At 34.5% G+C, this 21,901-nt stretch overlaps 1 protein-coding gene across 7 annotated transcripts in view; it reads right to left on the bottom strand.

Moving 5' to 3' along the window:
- Nucleotides 1-21,901, bottom strand: part of LOC145332023 (uncharacterized) — a 38,091-nt gene that overhangs the window by 11,872 nt on the left and 4,318 nt on the right. For all 7 annotated transcript variants that reach the window (XM_080176929.1, XM_080176930.1, XM_080176923.1 and 4 more), the window contains exons 5-22: nt 21,589-21,676; nt 21,089-21,180; nt 20,686-20,831; nt 20,325-20,414; nt 8,279-8,350; nt 6,515-6,597; nt 6,194-6,352; nt 5,657-5,822; nt 5,206-5,289; nt 4,753-4,872; nt 3,985-4,096; nt 3,659-3,756; nt 3,151-3,204; nt 2,314-2,423; nt 1,941-1,983; nt 846-884; nt 608-678; nt 135-248 (exon numbers count right to left, since the gene is read on the bottom strand). In XM_080176929.1, coding sequence (XP_080033055.1) covers nt 135-248; nt 608-678; nt 846-884; nt 1,941-1,983; nt 2,314-2,423; nt 3,151-3,204; nt 3,659-3,756; nt 3,985-4,096; nt 4,753-4,872; nt 5,206-5,289; nt 5,657-5,822; nt 6,194-6,352; nt 6,515-6,597; nt 8,279-8,350; nt 20,325-20,414; nt 20,686-20,831; nt 21,089-21,180; nt 21,589-21,676 — 1,741 coding nt within the window. The remainder of the gene's footprint in view (nt 1-134; nt 249-607; nt 679-845; nt 885-1,940; nt 1,984-2,313; nt 2,424-3,150; nt 3,205-3,658; nt 3,757-3,984; nt 4,097-4,752; nt 4,873-5,205; nt 5,290-5,656; nt 5,823-6,193; nt 6,353-6,514; nt 6,598-8,278; nt 8,351-20,324; nt 20,415-20,685; nt 20,832-21,088; nt 21,181-21,588; nt 21,677-21,901) is intronic.

Raw genomic sequence — 21,901 nt, 5'->3', positions numbered from 1 at the left:
ACCTAAGACCTACAGTAGTGCTGCCAGCGGGAGGAAGTACTGATCCTCCAGAGGCAAGCACACAGTGTTGGGTCAAGCTATATCTTCACATAAAACAAGGTGTGTTTTTGTTCCAATTTACGTTATGTTATTACCTTGGCCTTAGATTTATCGCCCACAGCGTTGGTGATGTAGTGTTTGCGCTTTGTTCCCCTCAACTGGTCAGCCTTCAACTCCTCGGGGTCTTTAGGCTTCTGGTACTCACAAACCTAAACATTCATCAATTATTTGCAGGGGTCTAAAGGGATAAGACAATAGTCAATAAATAAATTGATGTACATCCCCAATGATACACAAAATTAACATTTCTGTAAATTACAATTAGTGGTTGAAACGTTGACACTCAACTAAAATGAAATGTCAATCAAAAATCCCCCAAGTTTAATCCAACGAATAAGAAAACGCTTTTTAAAAACTTAAATAGAAAAAGCAGAAAAAAGGTAAGTTGAAATGTCGGATTTTCAGTGCTTTTTTTTATAACAATTTTGCCTTTATAACATCTATCTAACTTTAAAAAGGGAAATCAATTCCATCACTACTTCTAAATGTACGTTCTTATTATTATTACCTTAGGATAGATATGTTCAACGGCAGCCTGGACGTTAGCCACACTTGGAGCGGTTACTGTGATACTGCCTGCTCAAACCAGAGTTGCCAATTGTTTTAAATTAGTTTTCATGTTTTTTTTATTGTACCTAAGCAAGACGCTAATCATAACAAAGAATAGGAAAAATAATAACAAATACTAATGCAGTAGATACGACGTTAATAATGATTCTTTTAAAGTCGGCAACTATGTTTTCCTGTGGAAAAAATTTTCAATGTGGCTTTTGGGTGTTTCAACTAGAGGTATATTTATTTTCAACATTTATATTTAAGCAACAAAGGGGGGGGGGGGAGTTTTGACACATTTGCGTAAACCTGGCACCTAGGCTTTATCTTTGGACTGAGAGGATAGGTTATTAATGATAAAATCATTCTTATATGATGAATTTCACGAAGTTCTAAGACTTTTTGGATAGGCCTCCAGGTTCCGGAGCTCCAGGACTCCAGGTGGTCTCTGTACAGGTAAAAATGAAAAAAATTTTTTTTTTTTAAAGTTACAAATCAACTTATAAAACAAAATATGCGTCTTTTTTCTTCAAATATGTGAATAATATTAAATAAGATGCATATTTTGTTTTATAAGTTGACATGTAACTTTAAAAAAAAATATTTTTTTTTTCATTTTTACCTGAGCTGGATCTTTAAAAGCGTAGCCGTGGCCGTAGTCGTGGTCAGAGTTACAGCCACCAACCTAATAGCGATCTTTAAATCATATTAACCACGCGTTGCCGTGGTCACAAAAAAAAATGCGATCTTTAAATCATGTTGACAACGCGTGGTCGTAGTCGTAGCGTGGTTAACCACGCTAAAAGTGACCACAGTCCGTTAGTGTGGCTAAAGTGTGGCTACAACTACAGCCATGACTACGGCCACGGCTACAGCCACGCCAACGGCTACACATTTAAAGATCCAGCTCTGTACAGAGACCACCTGGAGGCCTATCCTAAAAATCTTAAAACTTCGTGAAATTCATCATATAAGAATGATTTTATCATTAATAATCTATCCTCTCAGTCCAAAGATAAAGCCTAGGTGCCAGGTTTACGCAAATGTGTCAAAACTTCCCCCCCTCCCCCCTTTGTTATAAACTGATAATAATTTTAGAAATTGCTCCTTTCCAGCCTAACTAAAGAATAAACAAAAGAGTAAAAATTTGGATATCTCAAGGGAATTATATATTTTTGGGGGGAGAGGTGGAGGGTATTAATTTATGAACTATAAAAATAGCAAATTATCTAACGATTTTTTTCAATTTTGAAAAAGAATAGGTAATGTCTATGTTGAATATAATTCCTTGTATGTAACACCAGGATGTAACTCAGGCTCATAACTAGCTTCCTGAAATATTTGAAGTTAAGGAACATAATATCAAAAAAATTACCTTAGGGATAAAACAATGGACGAAAAAAATTATGAACATCACCTGCAATTACCAATGCAGTAAATTAATATTATTGGTTGAAAAATTTGGACATAAATAGTTTAAACCAACTATCAAGATTTACTAAAACCCAACGAATGTTAGAACAAAAAATATCAACTCGTTCATCTTAAACAGCATCTGAGTAAATTAACGTCCTCATAGCTTTTCAAGTATATGTAAACTAGGACGTACAGAAAAAGCAAGTTATAAAGTAGCTTCGCTAATAACAATTTCATTTTACTAACCTTGAATGCCTGTGAGAAAGGAACAATTTTGATACCAAAAGGAAGGTTACAAGTGCCCAGCACGTTCACTATTCGCCAGTTCTTTATTCGAATATTCGCATACTTGGGATCTAAAAGTATTAATCCTATTAAAATGGCCGCCATTATAAAAAATGAATTCTGACAAACAATTCTAAGTGAAAATTTCCTCACAACCCCCTTCACTTATCAGAGAAAGGGGAATGTAATTCTGACAAACAATTCTATGTGAAAATTTCCTCACAACCCCCTTCACTTATCAGAGAAAGGGGAATGTAATTCTGAAAAACAATTCTAGGTGAAAATTTCCTCACAACCCGCCTTCACTTATTTCTCCCCCTTCTTACCTACTTCCCTTTAGATACATCAAAAACAAGTTTTACGCCAACTCGACGCCAACAAAAAAATTAATTTTCGTCAATTTCAAATGAAATTAAATAAAAAATAAGTGGTTGGAGGGAAAAAAAATGTAAAAATTAAGAAAACTGAAAACATTTTTTCCATCCCCCCCCCCCCCCTCCTTGGTGAAAAAACTTTAAAAATGTGTGGTAGGAGGAATAAAATAAATAAACTATAGAGTTCTTTAAATATTTTTCCATTTTCCCCCTACTTGGTGAGTAAAAACTAGGGGGGGGGGGGGGGGGGGAAGAAAAATGAAAAATTTTGTAGCAGGGGAAAAAAAAAATCTTGTGCAGAATATACACCCCTGTAATTCGATGCAATACATGATTTTTCACTAAGGTTAAAAACCAGTGGATATTAATCGGTTTCGACGCCATACTTGAAAGGATTTTCCAAGCAAATGTGTAAAGTTTCTACCTAATTTCTGCAAGATTCTTGAAAACTTTCTGGCTGCAATTTTGGCGTCTTCCTCTAAAATTATTTTAAAATAGGTCAATAATATGGTAACATTGTTGTTGATTGATGGCTCACACAAAGAAAACAAAGTAAATATCATAAGAATTTATATATTTATTACTAGTATGTTGCACCAGATTTTCATATACTCTAATAAAGTGATGCTCGCAGCTGGCTAAAATAACGATACCCCTCATCCATCCCCTTTACTCCATTCACTCCCCTCCTACTATTAAGGGAACTGACTAACAATTGAGGTTCATGTTAGCATCCTAAATTGACGACAAATTTTCTCTCGTCAATAAATCCACGTATATTCTACTACATCCATTGCAGCTCAATATTAACTAATCCTGGCAATGATAGCATGTGTCCAAATTAAGTCCAAGAGAAGAGAGTAAACAAATATTTAGATAGCACAATTAGGTTACTTGATGGTTACTTTGGATAAATATGGGAAGATGAATACCTGTATTAGCTCCTGTACACGTGACTTTACCACTGGACCATATGGATGCTGTTGTGTATGGATGTCTTAATTTCATAGTAACCATACCGTTCTCTCGTCTAGATACAAAATACAGTGGTTTATTTGCTTTACCCTGTGGTGCTTTTACCGAGCGGGCTACCCTGTATCCAATATAACCTAAGCTTACACAAACATTCGAAAAAATATTTCGAAGTTAAAAAGGTCATTATAAAAAATCGCGAAATAAGAAAAATTAACGAGAGAAGGAAGTACGGAAATCATAGTAATGCTTCGATACTGAAATCAAATTATATGTTATTTCTTACCTGTACTCTACATTAGATCCCGTGAGAGCAATCTCCTTTAGATTAAGATGGCACCTCACAGAGAAGGAACACACTACGTTGTTGATAAATATGTCCATCTCAGGCTCCTCTTCTAGATACAGATTTATATGTATAGGGATAATTACACAACCACATGGAAGTAAACTAAAGTTATTTTTGTCATAGTCAGATCAGATAAAAGAGGACTATCCACGAACCAGAGCAAGTGATTCTAAGCATCTTCCAGCATTGACCCATAGTATTTTTTTAGTGAATATACTAGGTTTATGTTTAATATTTGCTTTATCGACTAAAAAGTTATGTTTCACCATGGTTGAGTTCATAGGACAAAATAAAATAACACTACAGAAAAGCATTAAATGTTGTAAATTCCAAAGTACATTAAATAAACTGTTTACAAGTTACCAACCCTTTTTCTAAATAAACATTTTTAATCACAATAATATACTTTTGTGTCAAAGCTATTAAACAACAGTTTGAACTCATCAAAACATTCGATGATATTGCACCAAACAATGCTTAACATTTCAAATTTTTTTTCCATAAAAAACCATGGTGAAACCTAACTTTTTAGTCGATAAAACAAATATTAAACATAAACCTAGTATATTTACTACAAAAATACTATGGGTCAATGCTGGAAGATGCTTAGAATCACTTGCTCTTGTTCGTGGATAGTCCTCTTTCTATCAAATATCAGAATTCAACCATTTTTAGTTATGGTACACGACTATATTAGTAAGCTACCTTGCTTTGGTTGAGCTTCTTCTTGTGTGATCTCAGCTTTGTTAGGCAGTGCCACACTGGTCCCTGGCCCTGTCGACAATTCTTGCCCGTTTGAACACTGTACTGGCCCGTTGGAATTTCCTAAAAATATTTATTTATCATGGGATGTCTATTGTATTTTATTCTAAAATTCATCTCATTTCACTATCTCGAATTATCCTTAAAATCATCATAAATTGCAGTATTTTATAGTATGGCTTCGAAACCGATTAGTATCCGCTGGATTAGGACCGGATCTCAGCCATACCGAAAAATCATGTAAAGCACTATACTACAAAGAAATTTCTACGAATATTAAAATAAAAATAATAAAATTCATACCAGTTTTGTCATCATAATCTCTTTTAATAACATGAAGCGATAAATAACAAATACAGTCTTTTAACAATCAATCAATATACACTCAATATTTACCTGTGTATTGATTATTGATGGAAGAGGTTGACTGAGAAGTTGAAGGTTCTAACTTTGGCTTTACATCAACAAACATAAATTCTCCTAAAAACAAGAACACCTGTCATAATCAAGCCGCGATAAATTCTAATCTAGTTAGGATTCCTAGTCTGAAATTTTACGCAATTTATCCTTATATAACAAGTAACAGGATGTCTGTTTGGCTTGTTTAACTAAGGATCTGGCAAACCGCTGCAGTTCTATGCTTCTCCTTTACAATATAGCTTCTCACAGGACCAGAGAAGGTTTATAACATTTTTTTCTGAAGGTACAACCACCCTCCAAGAAAATCACCTATAGAAAACAAACTGCCCGCCCCAATTTTCTTTTTTCTTTCTTTTTGAAATATAATTGTCACCAAGATTTTATGGGGGGCGTAACCGCTGGTGTAGTATAAGTAACTAATCGTTACCTGGACCGTTCTGCACGGAGGTTGTGGCAGCCGTGGCCGTGTTTATTATACTTTGACTGCTAACTGCAGCTGCTCCCTGATTGTTAGCTGCCACAGAGCTAGATGTTGTGTAAGGCAGTTGTTCTTGTTGTTGGGTTTGGTTTAGCTGTTGTTGAAGTGACAAGGACTAAATAAGATTTGTCTTAGCGAGTTTAAGCTTTTAAAATTGAAAAAAGGTAACTGAACTAAGGAAGTCTAAGTTATTTTGAGGGGGGTAAAATCAGGGGTTTCAAAGTTTGAGGGGGGTAAAAACCCATTTACTAAATAAACTTCCCATAGAAGACCAGAAATTAGTAAGTTTTTCTAAGCCAAGAATTACTTTAAAATCGGCTGAGATTTTCTCTTTTATATAAAGATATTTATTTAATTTCGATGAAACAGACACCCTTTTATTTCAAAAAGAAATGAAAATCCTATTCTAATACTTAATTCTGAGAAAAAATCAAACAAATTTCATTATTTTTCACACTTGCTGGAAAAAACTATCAATTTATCTACCTGTGATGAATTATTTGAATAGATGGGGCTTGGCTGGACAGGAAGATGAGATGTTGATTGATTTGCTGGTGCCTGCTGTTGCTGGCTACTCAATGTTGTTGCCGCAGGGGCGGTCAATCTGTTTATCACCATGTTGGCCTCCTCGTTTAACATGCCAACCTAGCAAAATAAGATCAGATGTTAACCAGAAAATATCTGCTAGGCGAAGCTTTATATATTATTATTTCATTAAAATAGTACCTACAACAAACTATAATTTAGAACTTGATAATATTGACAAATTCATTTTTAACCTGTATCACTAAGATTTGAATTTAGTACCTGACTAACTTTGGTTATTCCATTTTGAGAAACTTGTGTCACTGACATTGACTGCTGATGGCTTCCCGTCACAGTTGAGTATCCTAGTATGGAGGGAGGGGACATTAGGCTGTTTATACACTAGTCCCCAAAGTTGTATAACAGCGTTTTATTATTCGTTGGCACAATAACTTTAGGGACTAATCAATTTGAATTGGTTGGTTAATTAAGTTGTGTGTCCAACCTTTTAACCATTAATCGTAATTTACACATGGGGGTAATTTGGCATATCATCACTGGGGTTGTACTTCAATTTAACGGCCTTCGTCTTATTCCTCTATATCCTTGGAGTAAGTTAGCATAGAAAATTAACCAGTTTTTGCCTTTAAATCATATGAATTCGTCATTTATAATAGGAGACAGGGGTGTATATTCTGCATGGGATCCCCGGCTCAGGGGGGGGGGGGGGGGGGGGGAAATAAAAAATAAGTCGTTGGAGGGAAAAAAAAAATGTAAAAATTAAGAAAACTGAAAACATTTTTTCCATTTAGCCCCTCTCCTTGGTTAAAAAAACTAAAAAAATGTGTGGTAGGAGGAATAAAATAAATAAAATATAGAGTTCTGTAAATATTTTTCTATTTTCCCCCCTACTTTTTAAGAAAAATCTAGGGGAAAAAAAAAAAAAAAATTTGTAGCAGGGGAAAAAAAATAGATCTTGTGCAGAATATACACCCCTGATAGGAGAACAAAACAAAAATATACAGGGGCGTAGATTCAAAACAAGATTAATTTTTTCCCTGCTGCAAATTTTTATATTTTTTCCTTCCTAGTTTTTTACACAAAGGAAAGAGAAACAATGGAAAAATATTTTCAGCTCTATATATCAACTTTGAAGTGTTTAGCAGCCATTCTTGCAAAAGGTTGAATATTTGAACATAAGAAAAATGCGCTAAAACCATTTTTAGACGTTGACACCTAAGTTTTGAATTTTTTATTTTACTGTACTTTTTAAATGAAAACTTAAATATTTTTTTGGTGTTCTATTAATTGCATTAAAAAACAAAGAAAATAAGCCATTAATCATTAAATTCTGATAACTATAAGTGGGGTAAAATTGCTTTCAAAAAAGTTCTCATAAAAAAAACACACTGTACAATTGGCCTTGTTGCGTCAGAACAACATATATAGATGCATACACTAGATACTAATCAAGTCGTGAATATAGAAGGCATACATGCAGTACTTTTCAGCTCCTACAGGGGTGTATATTCTGCATGGGATCCCCGGCTCAGGGGGGGGGGGGGGGGGGGAAAATAAAAAATAAGTCGTTGGAGGGAAAAAAAAAATGTAAAAATTAAGAAAACTGAAAACATTTTTTCCATTTCGCCCCTCTCCTTGGTTAAAAAAACTAAAAAAATGTGTGGTAGGAGGAATAAAATAAATAAAATATAGAGTTCTGTAAATATTTTTCTATTTTCCCCCCTACTTTTTAAGAAAAATCTAGGGGGAAAAAAAAAAAAAAATTTGTAGCAGGGGAAAAAAAATAGATCTTGTGCAGAATATACACCCCTGATAGGAGAACAAAACAAAAATATACAGGGGCGTAGATTCAAAACAAGATTAATTTTTTCCCTGCTGCAAATTTTTATATTTTTTCCTTCCTAGTTTTTTACACAAAGGAAAGAGAAACAATGGAAAAATATTTTCAGAACACTTAAGGTATTTTTTTTCATATTATTATCCCAAAACATATGTTTTTCTTTACAAATGAACTAAAAAAATCACCTTGGTTTCCATTTATTAATGTTTGAGGCACAGTCGTGGCTACAACAGCTGTTGGCTGAGAAACAACAACTCCTAGAAAGAAGAAGGTCTTGTTGCTACAATGATGTTGTCTGAGAAAAAACTTCCTATATTGATATAATAAATTGTGTCAAAAAAATATGCTATTTGAAAATCAATAACTTCTAGAAATAGAAACATTGTAGCAGGTACAGTGTGTTTTTTTATGAGAACTTTTTTGAAAGCAATTTTCCCCACTTATAGTTATCAGAATTTAATGATTGATGGCTTATTTTCTTCGTTTTTTAATACAATTAATAGAACAACAAAAAAATATTTCAGTTTTTATTTAAAAAGTACAGTAAAATCTAAAATTCAAAACTTAGGTGTCTTCATCTAAAAATGGTTTTAGCGCATTTTTCTTATGCATAAATCTTCTACCGTTTGCAAGAAAAAAATTAGATTTTCTGTAGTCGACTTTGAGGGGCCAGTACTCCTTCCCTGGTTGAGATATGACCTTCAAACTTTAATATGTTCTAGTACAAGTCCTTAATAGTATCTGTTTACATTTTTAGCTCTATATATCAACTTTGAAGTGTTTAGCAGCCATTCTTGCAAAAGGTTGAATATTTGAACATAAGAAAAATGCGCTAAAACCATTTTTAGACGTTGACACCTAAGTTTTGAATTTTTTATTTTACTGTACTTTTTAAATGAAAACTTAAATATTTTTTTGGTGTTCTATTAATTGCATTAAAAAACAAAGAAAATAAGCCATTAATCATTAAATTCTGATAACTATAAGTGGGGTAAAATTGCTTTCAAAAAAGTTCTCATAAAAAAAACACACTGTACAATTGGCCTTGTTGCGTCAGAACAACATATATAGATGCATACACTAGATACTAATCAAGTCGTGAATATAGAAGGCATACATGCAGTACTTTTCAGCTCCTCAGTTCCACTAGGTGGCCCCTCTCCTCCTTATAGAAAAATATTCTCTTATAGGTCTGCATTTAGGTGTTAAAAAAATTTTTTGGCGCTACGCGCCAAAACATCACTAAAAACTACTTTTGGCGCTTCGCGCCATAGTAACACTAATACAATGGTAAGGGGGGGTGTCTTAACCTCTTTTCGAGGAAGCTTTGTGTTTATCAAGTACGAAATTAATTCCTTATCATTAATCCTAAAACTAAGCGCAAATGTCGTCTTTTTTGACTTTCCCTTCATAAAGTGACGCAGCATGGATTGTTTATATGCGCCCACGTTTTTCACTTTTGAATGAGACATGAGTGTGTGAAGATTTCGGAGAACAAAATTGGGCCTATCATTGGTCTCATAGTGTGTGAACGACCCTAGTATATCAGGGATTTGAAACCATAAGAGCTTCAGGTAGAATTTGTTAATTTTATAAGGAAGAATGGTGTATAGGACGATTATATGTAGTTTTAAAAAGGCTTTAGCCAGCTAAGCATGAAACTTAATTATGATTAATATATGTTTTAGTAATTTTTATGTGCCTTATTGTTACATTTAACAATGATTTATTAAACCAAATAATTTTCCTTTAAAGCCAAAGTTTCCAAAGATTTTTACTGTAGAGAAAAATGATTTTTAAAAAGCAAATAAGATTACGTGGTTATAAATAACTGGAATTATGAACTAATTGATATTGTAATTTCAGGTCTTTGAAATAATTTCATCAATAAATCTATATTCAAACCTGCTGTTGAAACTTGATGGTTCCTGGTATTGGGGGTTTGTATGTTCGCCAACTGATCTCGTGAACTTCCCGCTAATTCGGAAGTCAAGCTCAACCAAAGTGTCATGGTTGAGACAGGGGGGGAAGTTTGTACAGTTATAGGAAATGAAATTCAGTACCAAATTTTGCCCTGGCCGTTTGGGCTTGTTTTTATAGTTATCAACCTAATTCTTTTTGTAAGCGCTCTTATATGATTGGATCTACCTGTAAAACTTTAAAAATTGAATTTTGGGACTTTCCCTTAAAGGGGCTAGTGGAGCAAAAGATCCCCTAACACTAAAATTTTAAGTTCTGAGCCTATTTTCAGAGATATTGTGACGATTTTTTTTAATGAAAACACTTTTTAACAAAACCGAACTAAGTAGCCAATACAAATTTCATTTTGGGACTTTCCTTCTAGGGGCTAGTGGAGCAAAAGGCCCCCCAAACACTAAAATTTTAAGTTCTGAGCCTATTTTCAAAGATATTGAGATGATTTTTTTTATGAAAACTTTTTTCACAAAACCGAACTAAGTAGCCATTACAAATTTCATTTTGGGACTTTCCCTTAAAGGGGCTAGTGGAGCAAAAGACCCCCAAACACTAAAATTTTAAGTTCTGAGCCTATTTTCAGAGATACTGAGATGATTTTTTTAATGAAAACTTTTTTCACAAAACCGAACTAAATAGCCATTACAAATTTCATTTTGGGACTTTCCCTTAAAGGGGCTAGTGGAGCAAAAGACCCCCAAACACTAAAATTTTAAATTCTGAGCCTATTTTCAGAGATATTGAGACGATTTTTTTTAATGAAAACACTTTTTAACAAAACCGAACTAAGTAGCCAATACAAATTTTATTTTGGGACTTTCCTTCTAGGGGCTAGTGGAGCAAAAGGCCCCCCAAACACTAAAATTTTAAGTTCTGAGCCTATTTTTAGAGATATTGAGATGATTTTTTAAAATAAAAATATTTTTAACAAAACCAAACGAAGTAGCCATTACAAATTTCATTTTGGGACTTACCTTCTAGGGGCTAGTTGAGCAAAAGACCCCCCAAACACTAAAATTTTAAGTTCTGAGCCTATTTTTGAGATATGAGATGATTTTTTTAATGAAAACATTTTTAACAAAACCGAATTAAGGAACCATTACAGATTTTATTTTGGGACTTTCCTTCTAGGAACAAGTGGAGCAAAAGGCCCCCCAAACACTGAAATTTTAAGTTCTGAGCCTATTTTTAGAGATATTGAGACGATTTTTTTTAATAAAAATATTTTTAAAGAAATTAAACTAAGTAGCCATTACAAATTTCATTTTGGGACTTTCCATCTAGGGACTAGTGGAGCAAAAGACCCCCAAACACTAAAATTTTAAGTTGTGAGCCTATTTTTAGAGATATTGAGATGATTTTTTTAAATGAAAATATTTTTAACAAAACCGAACTAAGTAGTAGGGTGGGTCGATTTTGGACATTTTTTTTCTGAGGCCAAAGCGGGGATCTGCACTCAATTTATATAGATATAATACACCTCTGGATGATTTAAAATTTATCCTAAGTCTTAAAACCGCTGACGACCAGACATTCAATTGTATAGCTATTTGTAAATGGGATTCAAAAATTTATTGAATCAGAACTATGGCTTCATGGTGCTCCCTGGAAATGCCTTGAGGAGCTGAGTCAGGAACTTTTGTCCGTTTCAAAAAATCTCGTTCCTAGCCTGAGAAAATCTAAAAAACCTCTACAAATTGGACAATTCTCAATAAACCTTAAAAAATTTTGTTTTTTTAGTGATTTCTAAGGCTAGGAACGAGATATTTTGAAACGGACAAAAGTTCCTGATTCAGCTCCTCAAGGCCTTTCCAGGGAGCACCATGAAGCCATAGTTCTGATTCAAAAAAAAATTTGAATGTCGTCTTTGCATACTAATAAGTAATGAATTATATTTTTAAGTGGTCGCGTTCTAAAACTCAATTTTTTAAAATTCTTTTTCGGTCAGAAATGTTTTTAAGGTTAATTTTATCTGTTGCATATACCCGCTTTGTCTAATTCCGATATGAACCCACCCTACTAAGTAGCCATTGCAAATTTCATTTTGGGACTTTCCTTCTAAGGACTTGTGGAGCAAAAGACCCCCAAACACTAAAATTTTAAGTTCTGAGCTTATTTTTAAAGATATTATGGCTGATTTTTTTAATGAAAATTTTTTTTCAAATAACTGAAATAAATAATCAGAAGATAAAATTTTAGTGTTTGGGGGTCTTTTGCTCCACTAGCCCCTGGAAGGAAAGTTCCAAAATGAAATTTGTATTGGCTACTTAGTTCGGTTAAAAATGTTTTCATTAAAAAAATCATCTCAATATCTCTGAAAGTAGGCTCAGAACTTAAAATTTTAGTGTTTGGGGGGTCTTTTGCTCAACTAGCCCATAGAAGGAAAGTCCCAAAATGAAATTAGTAATGGCTACTTAGTTCGGTTTTGTTAAAAATGTTTTTATTAAAAAAATCGTCTCAATATCTCTAAAAATAGGCTCAGAACTTAAAATTTCAACTAGCCCATAGAAGGAAAGTCCCAAAATGAAATTAGTAATGGCTACTTAGTTCGGTTTTGTTAAAAATGTTTTTATTAAAAAAAATCGTCTCAATATCTCTAAAAATAGGCTCAGAACTTAAAATTTCAGTGTTTTGGGGGTCTTTTGCTCAACTAGCCCATAGAAGGAAAGTCCCAAAATGAAATTAGTAATGGCTACTTAGTTCGGTTTTGTTAAAAATGTTTTTATTTAAAAAAAATCGTCTCAATATCTCTAAAAATAGACTCATGTTTTCTTTAAAAAAATCATCTCAATATCTCTGAAAGTAGGCTCAGAACGTAAAATTTTAGTGTTTTGGGGTCTTTTGCTCCACTATTCCCTAGATGGAAAGTCCCAAAATGAAATTTGTAATGGCTACTTAGTTCGGTTTTGTTAAAAATGCTTTTATTAAAAAAAATCGTCTCAATATCTCTAAAAATAGGATCAGAACTTAAAATTTCAGTGTTTGGGGGTCTTTTGCTCCACTAGTCCCTGGAAGGAAAGTCCCAAAATGAAATTTGTATTTGCTACTTAGTTCGGTTTTGTGAAAAATCTTTTCATAAAAAAAATCATCTCAATATCTCTAAAAATAAGCTCAGAACTTAAAATTTTAGTGTTTGGGGGGCCTTTTGCTCCACTAGCCCCTAGAAGGAAAGTCCCAAAATAAAATTTTGTATTGGCTACTTAGTTCGGTTTTTGTTAAAAAGTGTTTTCATTAAAAAAATCGTCTCAATATCTCTGAAAATAGGCTCAGAACTTAAAATTTTAGTGTTTGGGGAGTCTTTTGCTCCACTAGCCCCTTTAAGGGAAAGTCCCAAAATGAAATTTGTAATGGCTATTTAGTTCGGTTTTGTGAAAAAAGTTTTCATAAAAAAAATCATCTCAATATCTCTGAAAATAGGCTCAGAACTTAAAATTTTAGTGTTTGGGGGTCTTTTGCTCCACTAGTCCCTTTAAGGGAAAGTCCCAAAATTCAATTTTTAAAGTTTTACAGGTAGATCCAATCATATAAGAGCGCTTACAAAAAGAATTAGGTTGATAACTATAAAAACAAGCCCAAACGGCCAGGGCAAAATTTGGTACTGAATTTCATTTCCTATAACTGTACAAACTTCCCCCCCCCCCTTAATTTTTATTAGAATTAGATATTATGCTGAAGATAATCAAAGAATCCCCTTCTTAACAATCTTAAAGCAATTTTATAGTTTTTTTGTGAAAAAGAAATATTTACAATTTTTTTTAAAAACTGAATTTTGATCAATTTGATTGGTTAATTAAAATGATTGATATTTTTTACTTATTATTACTTAGGTAGTTATTTTTTAGACTTCAAGAAATATTTTTGTATAATGAATATTAAAGGGGGACGTAACTGAAGCTTTTTTGATGCAGGGGGGGGGGGGGTTCTCAGGAACCACTTGATGAACCGTGTAAATTTTTTGGACTTAAGCTTTTATGGGTATGAACATCTTATGGTTTCAAAGTCAACACCCTACCCACACCCCCTAGCCCCCCAGGGCTCAAAAACCCCCTAAAAATGAACCTAACCTTAATTTTCTCAGAAACCATTTGACCAATAGGGATGATTTCTTAAACTTAACCTTTTATGGTTATAAACTAACTTCTATTTTAAAAGTTACTCCCATGCCGCCAACCCCTAGCCCTCCCTGGCTCCAAAAAACCCTAAAATGGACCTATCCTTAATTTTCTCAGAAACCATTTGACCAAAAGAGATGATAACTTTAACTTAAGTTTTTATGGTTATAATCTAGCTTTTAGCCTAGAAGTCACCCTCCAGCCGCCAACCACTAGCCCTCCGGGGCTCCAAAAAACCCTAAAAATGAACCTAACCTTAATTTTCTCAGAAACCATTTGACCAATAGAGATGATTTCTTAAACTTAAGCTTTTATGGTTAAAAACTAACTTCTAGTTTAGAAGTCACCCCCCTGCTGCCAACCCCTAGCCCTCCGGGGCTCCAAAAAACCCTAAAAATGAACCTAACCTTTATTTTCTCAGAAACCATTTGACCAATAGAGATGATTTCTTAAACTTAAGCTTTTATGTTTATATACTAACTTCTAGTTTAGAAGTTACTCCCCTGCCGCCAACCCCTAGCCCTCCAGGGCTCAAAAAAAACCTAAAAATGAACCTAACCTTAATTTTCTCAGGAACCATTTGATCAATAGAGATAATTGCTTAAACTTAATCTATAATGCTAATGAACTAAATTTTGGTTTAAAAGTCACCCCCCTGCCGCCAACCCCTAGCCCTTTGGGGCTCCAAAAAACCCTAAAATGAACTTAACCTTTATTTTCTCAGAAACCATTTGACCAATAGAGATGATTTCTTATACTTAAGCTTTTACGCTTATAAACTAACTTCTAGTTTTGTAGTTACCCCCCTGCCGCCAACCACTAGGCCTCCCGGGATCAAAAAAAACCATAAAAATGAACCTAACCTTTATTTTCTCAGAAACCATTTAATCAATAGAGATGATTTCTTAAACTTAAGCTTTTATGCTTATATACTAACTTTTAGTATAGAAGTCACCCCACCTGCGCCAACCCCTAGCCCTCCGGGGCTCAAAAAACCCTAAAAATTGACCTAACCTTATTTTTTTCAGAAACTATTTAATCAAGAGAGATGATTTCTTAAACTTAAGCTTTTATGCTTATAAACTAACTTATAGTTTAGAAGTCACTCACCTGCCGCAAACCCCTAGCCCTCCAGGGCTCAAATAACCCTACAAATGAACTTCATTTTCTCAGAAACCATTTGATCAATAGAGTTGATTTCTTAAACTTATGCTTTTATGCTTATAAACTTACTTTTAGTTTAGAAGTCACCCCCCTGCCGCCAACCCTTAGCCCTCCGGGGCTCAAAAACCCTAAAAATGAACCTAACTTTAATTTTCTCAGGAACTATTTGATCAAAAGAGATGATTTCTTAAACTTAAGCTTTTATGCTTATGAACTAACTTATAGTTTAGAAGTCACCCCACTGCCGCCAACCCCTAGCCCTGCGGGGCTCCAAAAAAAACCTAAAAATAGCCTAACCTTAATTTTTAAAATCAGCATGTTTTAAATGGACATTTGGACTTTCTGTTAATGATTATAGAGTAGCTACGTTTTTTAAATTGTACCTAAATGCTATAGAAATTATCATGCAAAGTTTAAAATCAATAGGACAATTATAATATGTCTAAATTAACGAAAAAAAAGCTAACCCTCACAGACCAAACCTTATTAAAGGAAAGCTTTGCTTTAACAAAATTTTTAATTAACAAAGTATAGAGTCCCAACTCTTTTTCCCATAACAGCTGAAGTCCAAAATATCTGCATTTAATAATGCGGTTCCTGAGAAAACTGAGGTTAGGTTATTCCTCTGAAAGCCTACTAAAAAAAATTTACTAGAAATTTAAGCTAAAGTATATTTTTTAGGAGGTTTTTGAGCCCAGGGTGGCTATGGGGTGGGTGACTTCTAAAATAAAATTAAGTTCATAACCATATTTCTGCCAAACAAAGTAGTTTATACACATAAAAATTTATCTCTATTGATCAAATGGTTTCTGAGAAATTAAGGTTAGGTTCATTTTTAGGGTTTTTGTTAAGGGTTAAGGGTTGGCGGCAGGGGGGTGACTTCTAAACTAAAAGTTAATTTATCAGCATAAAAGCTTAAGTTTAAGAAATCATATCTATTGATCAAATGGTTTCTGAGAAAAATAAGGCTAGGTTCAATTTAGGGTTTTTTGAGCCCTGGAGGGCTAGGGATTGGCGGCAGGGAGTTGATCAACTAAACTAGAAGTTAATTTATTTGCATTATAGCTTAAGTTTAAGCAATAATCTCTCTTGATTAAATAGTTTCCGAAAAAAATAAGGTTGGGTCAATTTTTAGGGTTTTTGAGCCCCAAAGGGCTAGGGGTCGCAGGCAGGCTGGTGACTTCTAAACTATAAGTTAGTTTGTAAGCATAAAAGTTTCAGTTTAAACTTTAAGAAATCTGAGAAAATAAAGGTTAGGTTCATTTTATGGGTTTTTTGATCCCCGGAGGGCTAGGTGTTGGCGGCAGGGGGGTAGCTTTGCTTTAACAAAATTTTCAATTCACAAAGTATAGAGTCCCAACTCTTTTTTCCCATAACACCTGAAGTCCAAAATATCTGCACATTTAATAATGATGTTCCTGAGAAAACTGAGGTTAGGTTATTTCTCTGAAAGCCTACTAAAAAAAAATTTACTAGAAATTTAAGCTAAAGTATATTTTTTAGGGGGTTTTTGAGCCCAGGGTGGCTATGGGGTGGGTGACTTCTAAAATAAAATTTAGTTTATAACCATATATCTGCCAAACAAAGTAGTTTATATACATAAAAAATCATCTCCATTGATCAAATGGTTTCTGAGAAATTAAGGTTAGGTTCATTTTTAGGGTTTTTGAGCCCCGGAGGGCTAAGGGTTGGCGGCAGGGGGGTGACTTCTAAACCAAAAGTTAGTTTATAACCATAAAAGCTTAAGTTTGAAAAATCATCTCTATTGATCAAATGGTTTCTGAGAAAATTAAGGTTAGGTTCATTTTTAGGGTTTTTGTTGGAGCCCCGCAGGGCTAGGGGTTGGCGGCAGTGGGGTGACTTCTAAACTAGAAGTTAGTTTATTAGCTTTATAGATTAAGTTTAAGCAATTATCTCTATTGATCAAATGGTTTCTGAGAAAATTAAGGTTAGGTTCATTTTTAGGGTTTTTTTGGAGCCCCGGAGGGCTAGGGGTTGGCGGCAGTGGGGTGACTTCTAAACTAGAAGTTAGTTTATTAGCTTTTTAGATTTAGTTTAAGCAATTATCTCTATTGATCAAATGGTTTCTGAGAAATTAAGGTTAGGTTCAATTTAGGGTTTTTTGGAGCCCCGGAGAGCTAGGGGAGTGACCTATAAACTGTAAGTTAGTTTATAAGCATAACAGCTTAAGTTTAAGAAATCATCGCTATTGATCAAATGGTTTCTGAGAAAATAAAGGTTAGGTTCATTTTATAGGTTTTTTTTGATCCCCGGAGGGCTAGGGGTTTGCGGCAGGGGGGTGACTTCTAGACCAAAATTTAGTTTATAACCATAAAAGCTTAAGTTTAAGAAATCATCTCAATTGGTCGAATGGTTTCTGAGAAAATTAAGGTTAGGTTAATTTTTAGGGTTTTTATGGAGCCCCGGAGGGCTAGGGGTTGGCGGCAGGGGGGTGACTTCTAGACCAAAAGCTAGTTTATACCCATAAAAGCTTAGGTTAAAGAAATCATCTCTATTGGTCAAATGGTTTCTGAGAAAATAAAGGTTAGGTTCATTTTATAGGTTTTTTTTATCCCCGGAGGGCTAGGGGTTGGCGGCAGAGGGGTGACTTCTAAACCAAAATTTAGTTTATAACCATAAAAGCTTAAGTTTGTAAAATCATCTCTATTGGTCGAATGGTTTCAGAGAAAATTAAGGTTAGGTTAATTTTTAGGGTTTTTTGAGCCCCGGAGGGCAAGGGGTTGGCGCAGGTGGGGTGACTTCTATACTAAAAGTTAGTTTATAAGCATAAAAGCTTATAAACACCAAAGAAATGGGTAAAATTTGGAAAATATAAAAATAGCCTAAAACCTGCTAAAAAGCAGTCCGACCGCTATTGATGTTTAAGAGTTAATTGTGCTTCTTAATGGGAATGTTGTCAAAAAATTTCAGCTCTCTATCTTTTATATGAGCCGAGAAAATCACGTTTCCCCCAATTCATTAATTACGGACGGACGGACAGACGGACAGACGGACGGACGGACATTGTGAATTATAGAGTAGCTTCGCTACTAATAAAAAAGGGGGGAGGCGGATGTGCCACTTTTTGAAACCAAAAGTAAAACATGTATGATCTCAGCCCATATAAGAGTTACAGCTCTAAAATTCAGCTCAGTAGTTGCTTTTGTGGAGAACAATATTGAATTGTGAAGAAACGGCGGCAGAACCGCCGCTCCCGCCGATTTTTTTTTGCATTTTTTCGCCAAATTAGACAGTTCTCAATCATCTGAGATAAACTTTTTTCTCATAAAGTGTAAAATCTTATAAGTGTCAAGGCAAAAGAAATTTCGGCGGGAAACAGCGGTTTTCGGAGGGAGCGGCTGTTCCGCCGCCGTTTCTTCACAGTTCCATTTTGTTCTCCACAAAAGCAACTGCTGTGCCGAATTTTAGAGCTGTAACTCTTTTATGGGCTGAGATAATGCACGTTTTACTTTTGGTTTCAAAAAGTGTCACATCCGCCTCCCCCCTTTAAAAAATGCATTTTAAGTGTCCTATTTTACTTATACTAGGCCTACCTAAAAATACCGGGACTCGAACTGGGCGCACCTGACGCTATATTCTTTAACACAAACTTTGTTTGCATATAAGAAATATTTACATAGACGTTGATTTTGCTAAAATATTCCTATCCTAACTAAAATTATGATAATTTATAGATTTTTTAAAAACAGCCAGACGTGCTTACCAAATGCACATTAGAAGTTAACAGAAGCAAATTTAAGTTATTTCCGAGCTTAAGCAAAAAAAATACATCATTTCTTCAAATACAAGCCTAGATATTGAAGTTTACTTTTGTCTAAAGATCGCAATGTGTAGTTGCTCCTCTTTTTTGGAGGTTGGCCCCTCCTTTTTAATGTGGTGGCCCCTCCTTTTCAAGGTTATAACACCTTAAAATAGAACATAATTCTAATCTATAATACAAATTAGAACGATGTCTGTCTGTTTGTCTGTCTGTCTGTTTGTTTGTAGAGAAGGATCTCGCTAACCGCTGAACCGATCGGGTATTCCTTTACAGGGTAGCTTCTCATAGGTCCCGGGAAGGTTTATAACTATTTTCTTTGGGGGTAGGACACCCCCAACCCCCCCAAAAATAGTGGGGTCGACTACCCCCCCCCCCAAAAAAAAAAGTCTCCCCCCCCCAAAAAAAAAGGTCTCCCCCCGCAAAAAAAGTCTCCCCCCCCCAAAAAATTTTTTTTTTTAAATTTCCTTTAAATCTAAAATACGAAAACTTAGTTTGATCTAACCGCCTGGGGCAAAGCCCCTAGAGGCTAGGGGCGAAGCCGCTAGTTATTTAATAAAGAATCATAATATAAAGAACTAAAATAAGAGGTTGCTCATCTTTTTTAGAGGTTGGCCCCTCATTTTAGGGGGGTGGCCCCTCCTTTTTAATGGAGTGGCCCCACCTTTTCAGGGTTAAAACACCTCAAAACAGAACATAATTCTGATTATTTAATAAAGAATCATAATATAAAGAACTAAAATAAGAGGTTGCTCCTCTTTTTTAGAGGTTGGCCCCTCATTTTAGGGGGGTGGCCCCTCCTTTTTAGGGGATTGCCCCACCTTTTTAGGGGGTTGCCCCTCCTTTTTAATGGGGTGGCCCCTCGTTTTCAGGGTTATAACACCTTAAAATAGAACATAATTCTGATTATTTAATAAGGAATCATAAAAAGAACTAAAATAAGAGGTTGCTTCTCTTTTTTAGAGGTTGGGCCCTCATTTTAGGGGGGTGGCCCCTCCTTTTTAGGGGATGGCCCCTCTTTTTTTGGGGGGTGGCCCCTCCTTTTTGGGGTTGGCCCCTCCTTTTACTAGGGTGGCCCTTCATAAGGAGGAGAAAAGTTGGGTTCCAGTTAGGTTCCAAGAACCCAACTACTGCATGTATGATAGAAGGTTATATGTACAAAGTTTAATTCTTTGTTCGAGAGGCTTTCCAATATAATCATACCTTGAGAGGGAGGTTGTGCTACGACATAAAGCTTGCCATTAGACAAGGCTACTGTTTGTCCGTTTGACATCTTAAATAACTGTTGCTGGCCTGTAATAAAATGAAAACTTAGGCTTTATTTATTATTGAAAAGAGATAATTATCACTTGTTTTACCGAATAGAATGAATGTAAATCAAATCCTATAAGTTTAAGCTATAAAAAGGAAAACTGAAAGGATAAATGCAAAAGTTGAATTGATGAAAAGAGACAAAAAGTTTTTTAATGGGCTTTAAAAGTTTAGATTTTTTAGTTTAAAACAACGCAAAGCACACGAATTAAGAAGGTTATTCATTGGCTGGTTTAGCTTTTTTTGTCTTTACCTGAATTTCCATTCAGCGCGACAGTCTGACCATTACTGAGTCTGACAACTTGCAGCTGCTGCTGACCTGCTGCCACATGAATCTGCTGCTGTTGTTGACCGCCTACAGTTATAATATTGCCACTGCTTAACTGACCATTGTTAACTAAAGTAACAAGTAACATATTCATCCGTTTTCAACATAGAAAGAAAGATCTTGATTTCATAAAAAGAATTATAAATAAGGTTTTCGTCAGGGAGTGCTCATTGAAATTTAACTGTTACTCAAAGTTTGAAATCTTGACTGGTTTGGTTAAACCTTGTAACCACCATTCTAATCTAATTTATAAAATCAAAATAGGTACTATGTTTTCCATTATTTCAAATATTTTCTCTTTTTATTTGTGTAAATATGTTAATTTCCTGAAAGAATTTGCTGTGCTTGTTGTTGTGTGTTATTTACAATAACATTTCCAGAGGAAACTACATTTCCGTTTGGGAGACCGTTACTAATACTGTTCATTAAAGACGTATTGTAATAAACATTATTTATTTTGAGAATTGTCACTCTGTAAATTACCATGTCTATACTACTAGTACCCTCTGATGTATGTTTGGATGTTTTTAGCTTAATATTTAAACCATTGCACGTTTATAGAACGGGCAAACTGTACTACCATTCATATATCGTTAAGAATTCAGTGTAAACGTAACTCTACAGTTTCTTTGCAGCTTCTACTCTACACGTATGTCGTAATTTTAAAAACACTTTACTATTATCATGAGATTTCCTTTATTACCTGTTACAATTTAATAGCTTACTTTTTTACTTAATTAAAATCTGCTATTGTCACGTGTAATTGCAGTGATTCTTAGTCTTATAGTTTTCAATATGTTAAAAATGAAGGACCCAATCGTCTTTCCTATTGCCGAGTTGAATAACAGAATTGGCTGTAGCTGCCGACCTCTGAATAACAACTGGGCTTCCACCGATCACAGTCCGCTGACCAATACTAAAAATTAGTTTTATACAAAACGGGGCATTATTTTTAATTTTATGAAACTGAAAGCAAAGGGAGTATAGTGTAAAGGAATTTATAGGAATGAAAACTAAAATGAAAGTAATCTAATCTAGCTACCAAAAAAGTTGACATCAAATACTTAGTTCAGTTAGGGTTAGTTTAGATATGAATTTAGTTGTGAATTTATCAAGATAATCTTTCCACGATAGATATTAT

Source organism: Acartia tonsa, chromosome 11 (genome assembly GCF_053477335.1).
Source record: "Acartia tonsa isolate MP-2025a chromosome 11, ASM5347733v1, whole genome shotgun sequence".
NCBI classification, from domain to species: Eukaryota; Metazoa; Arthropoda; class Copepoda; order Calanoida; family Acartiidae; genus Acartia; species Acartia tonsa.
This window is presented reverse-complemented; position numbering and strand designations above follow the sequence as displayed.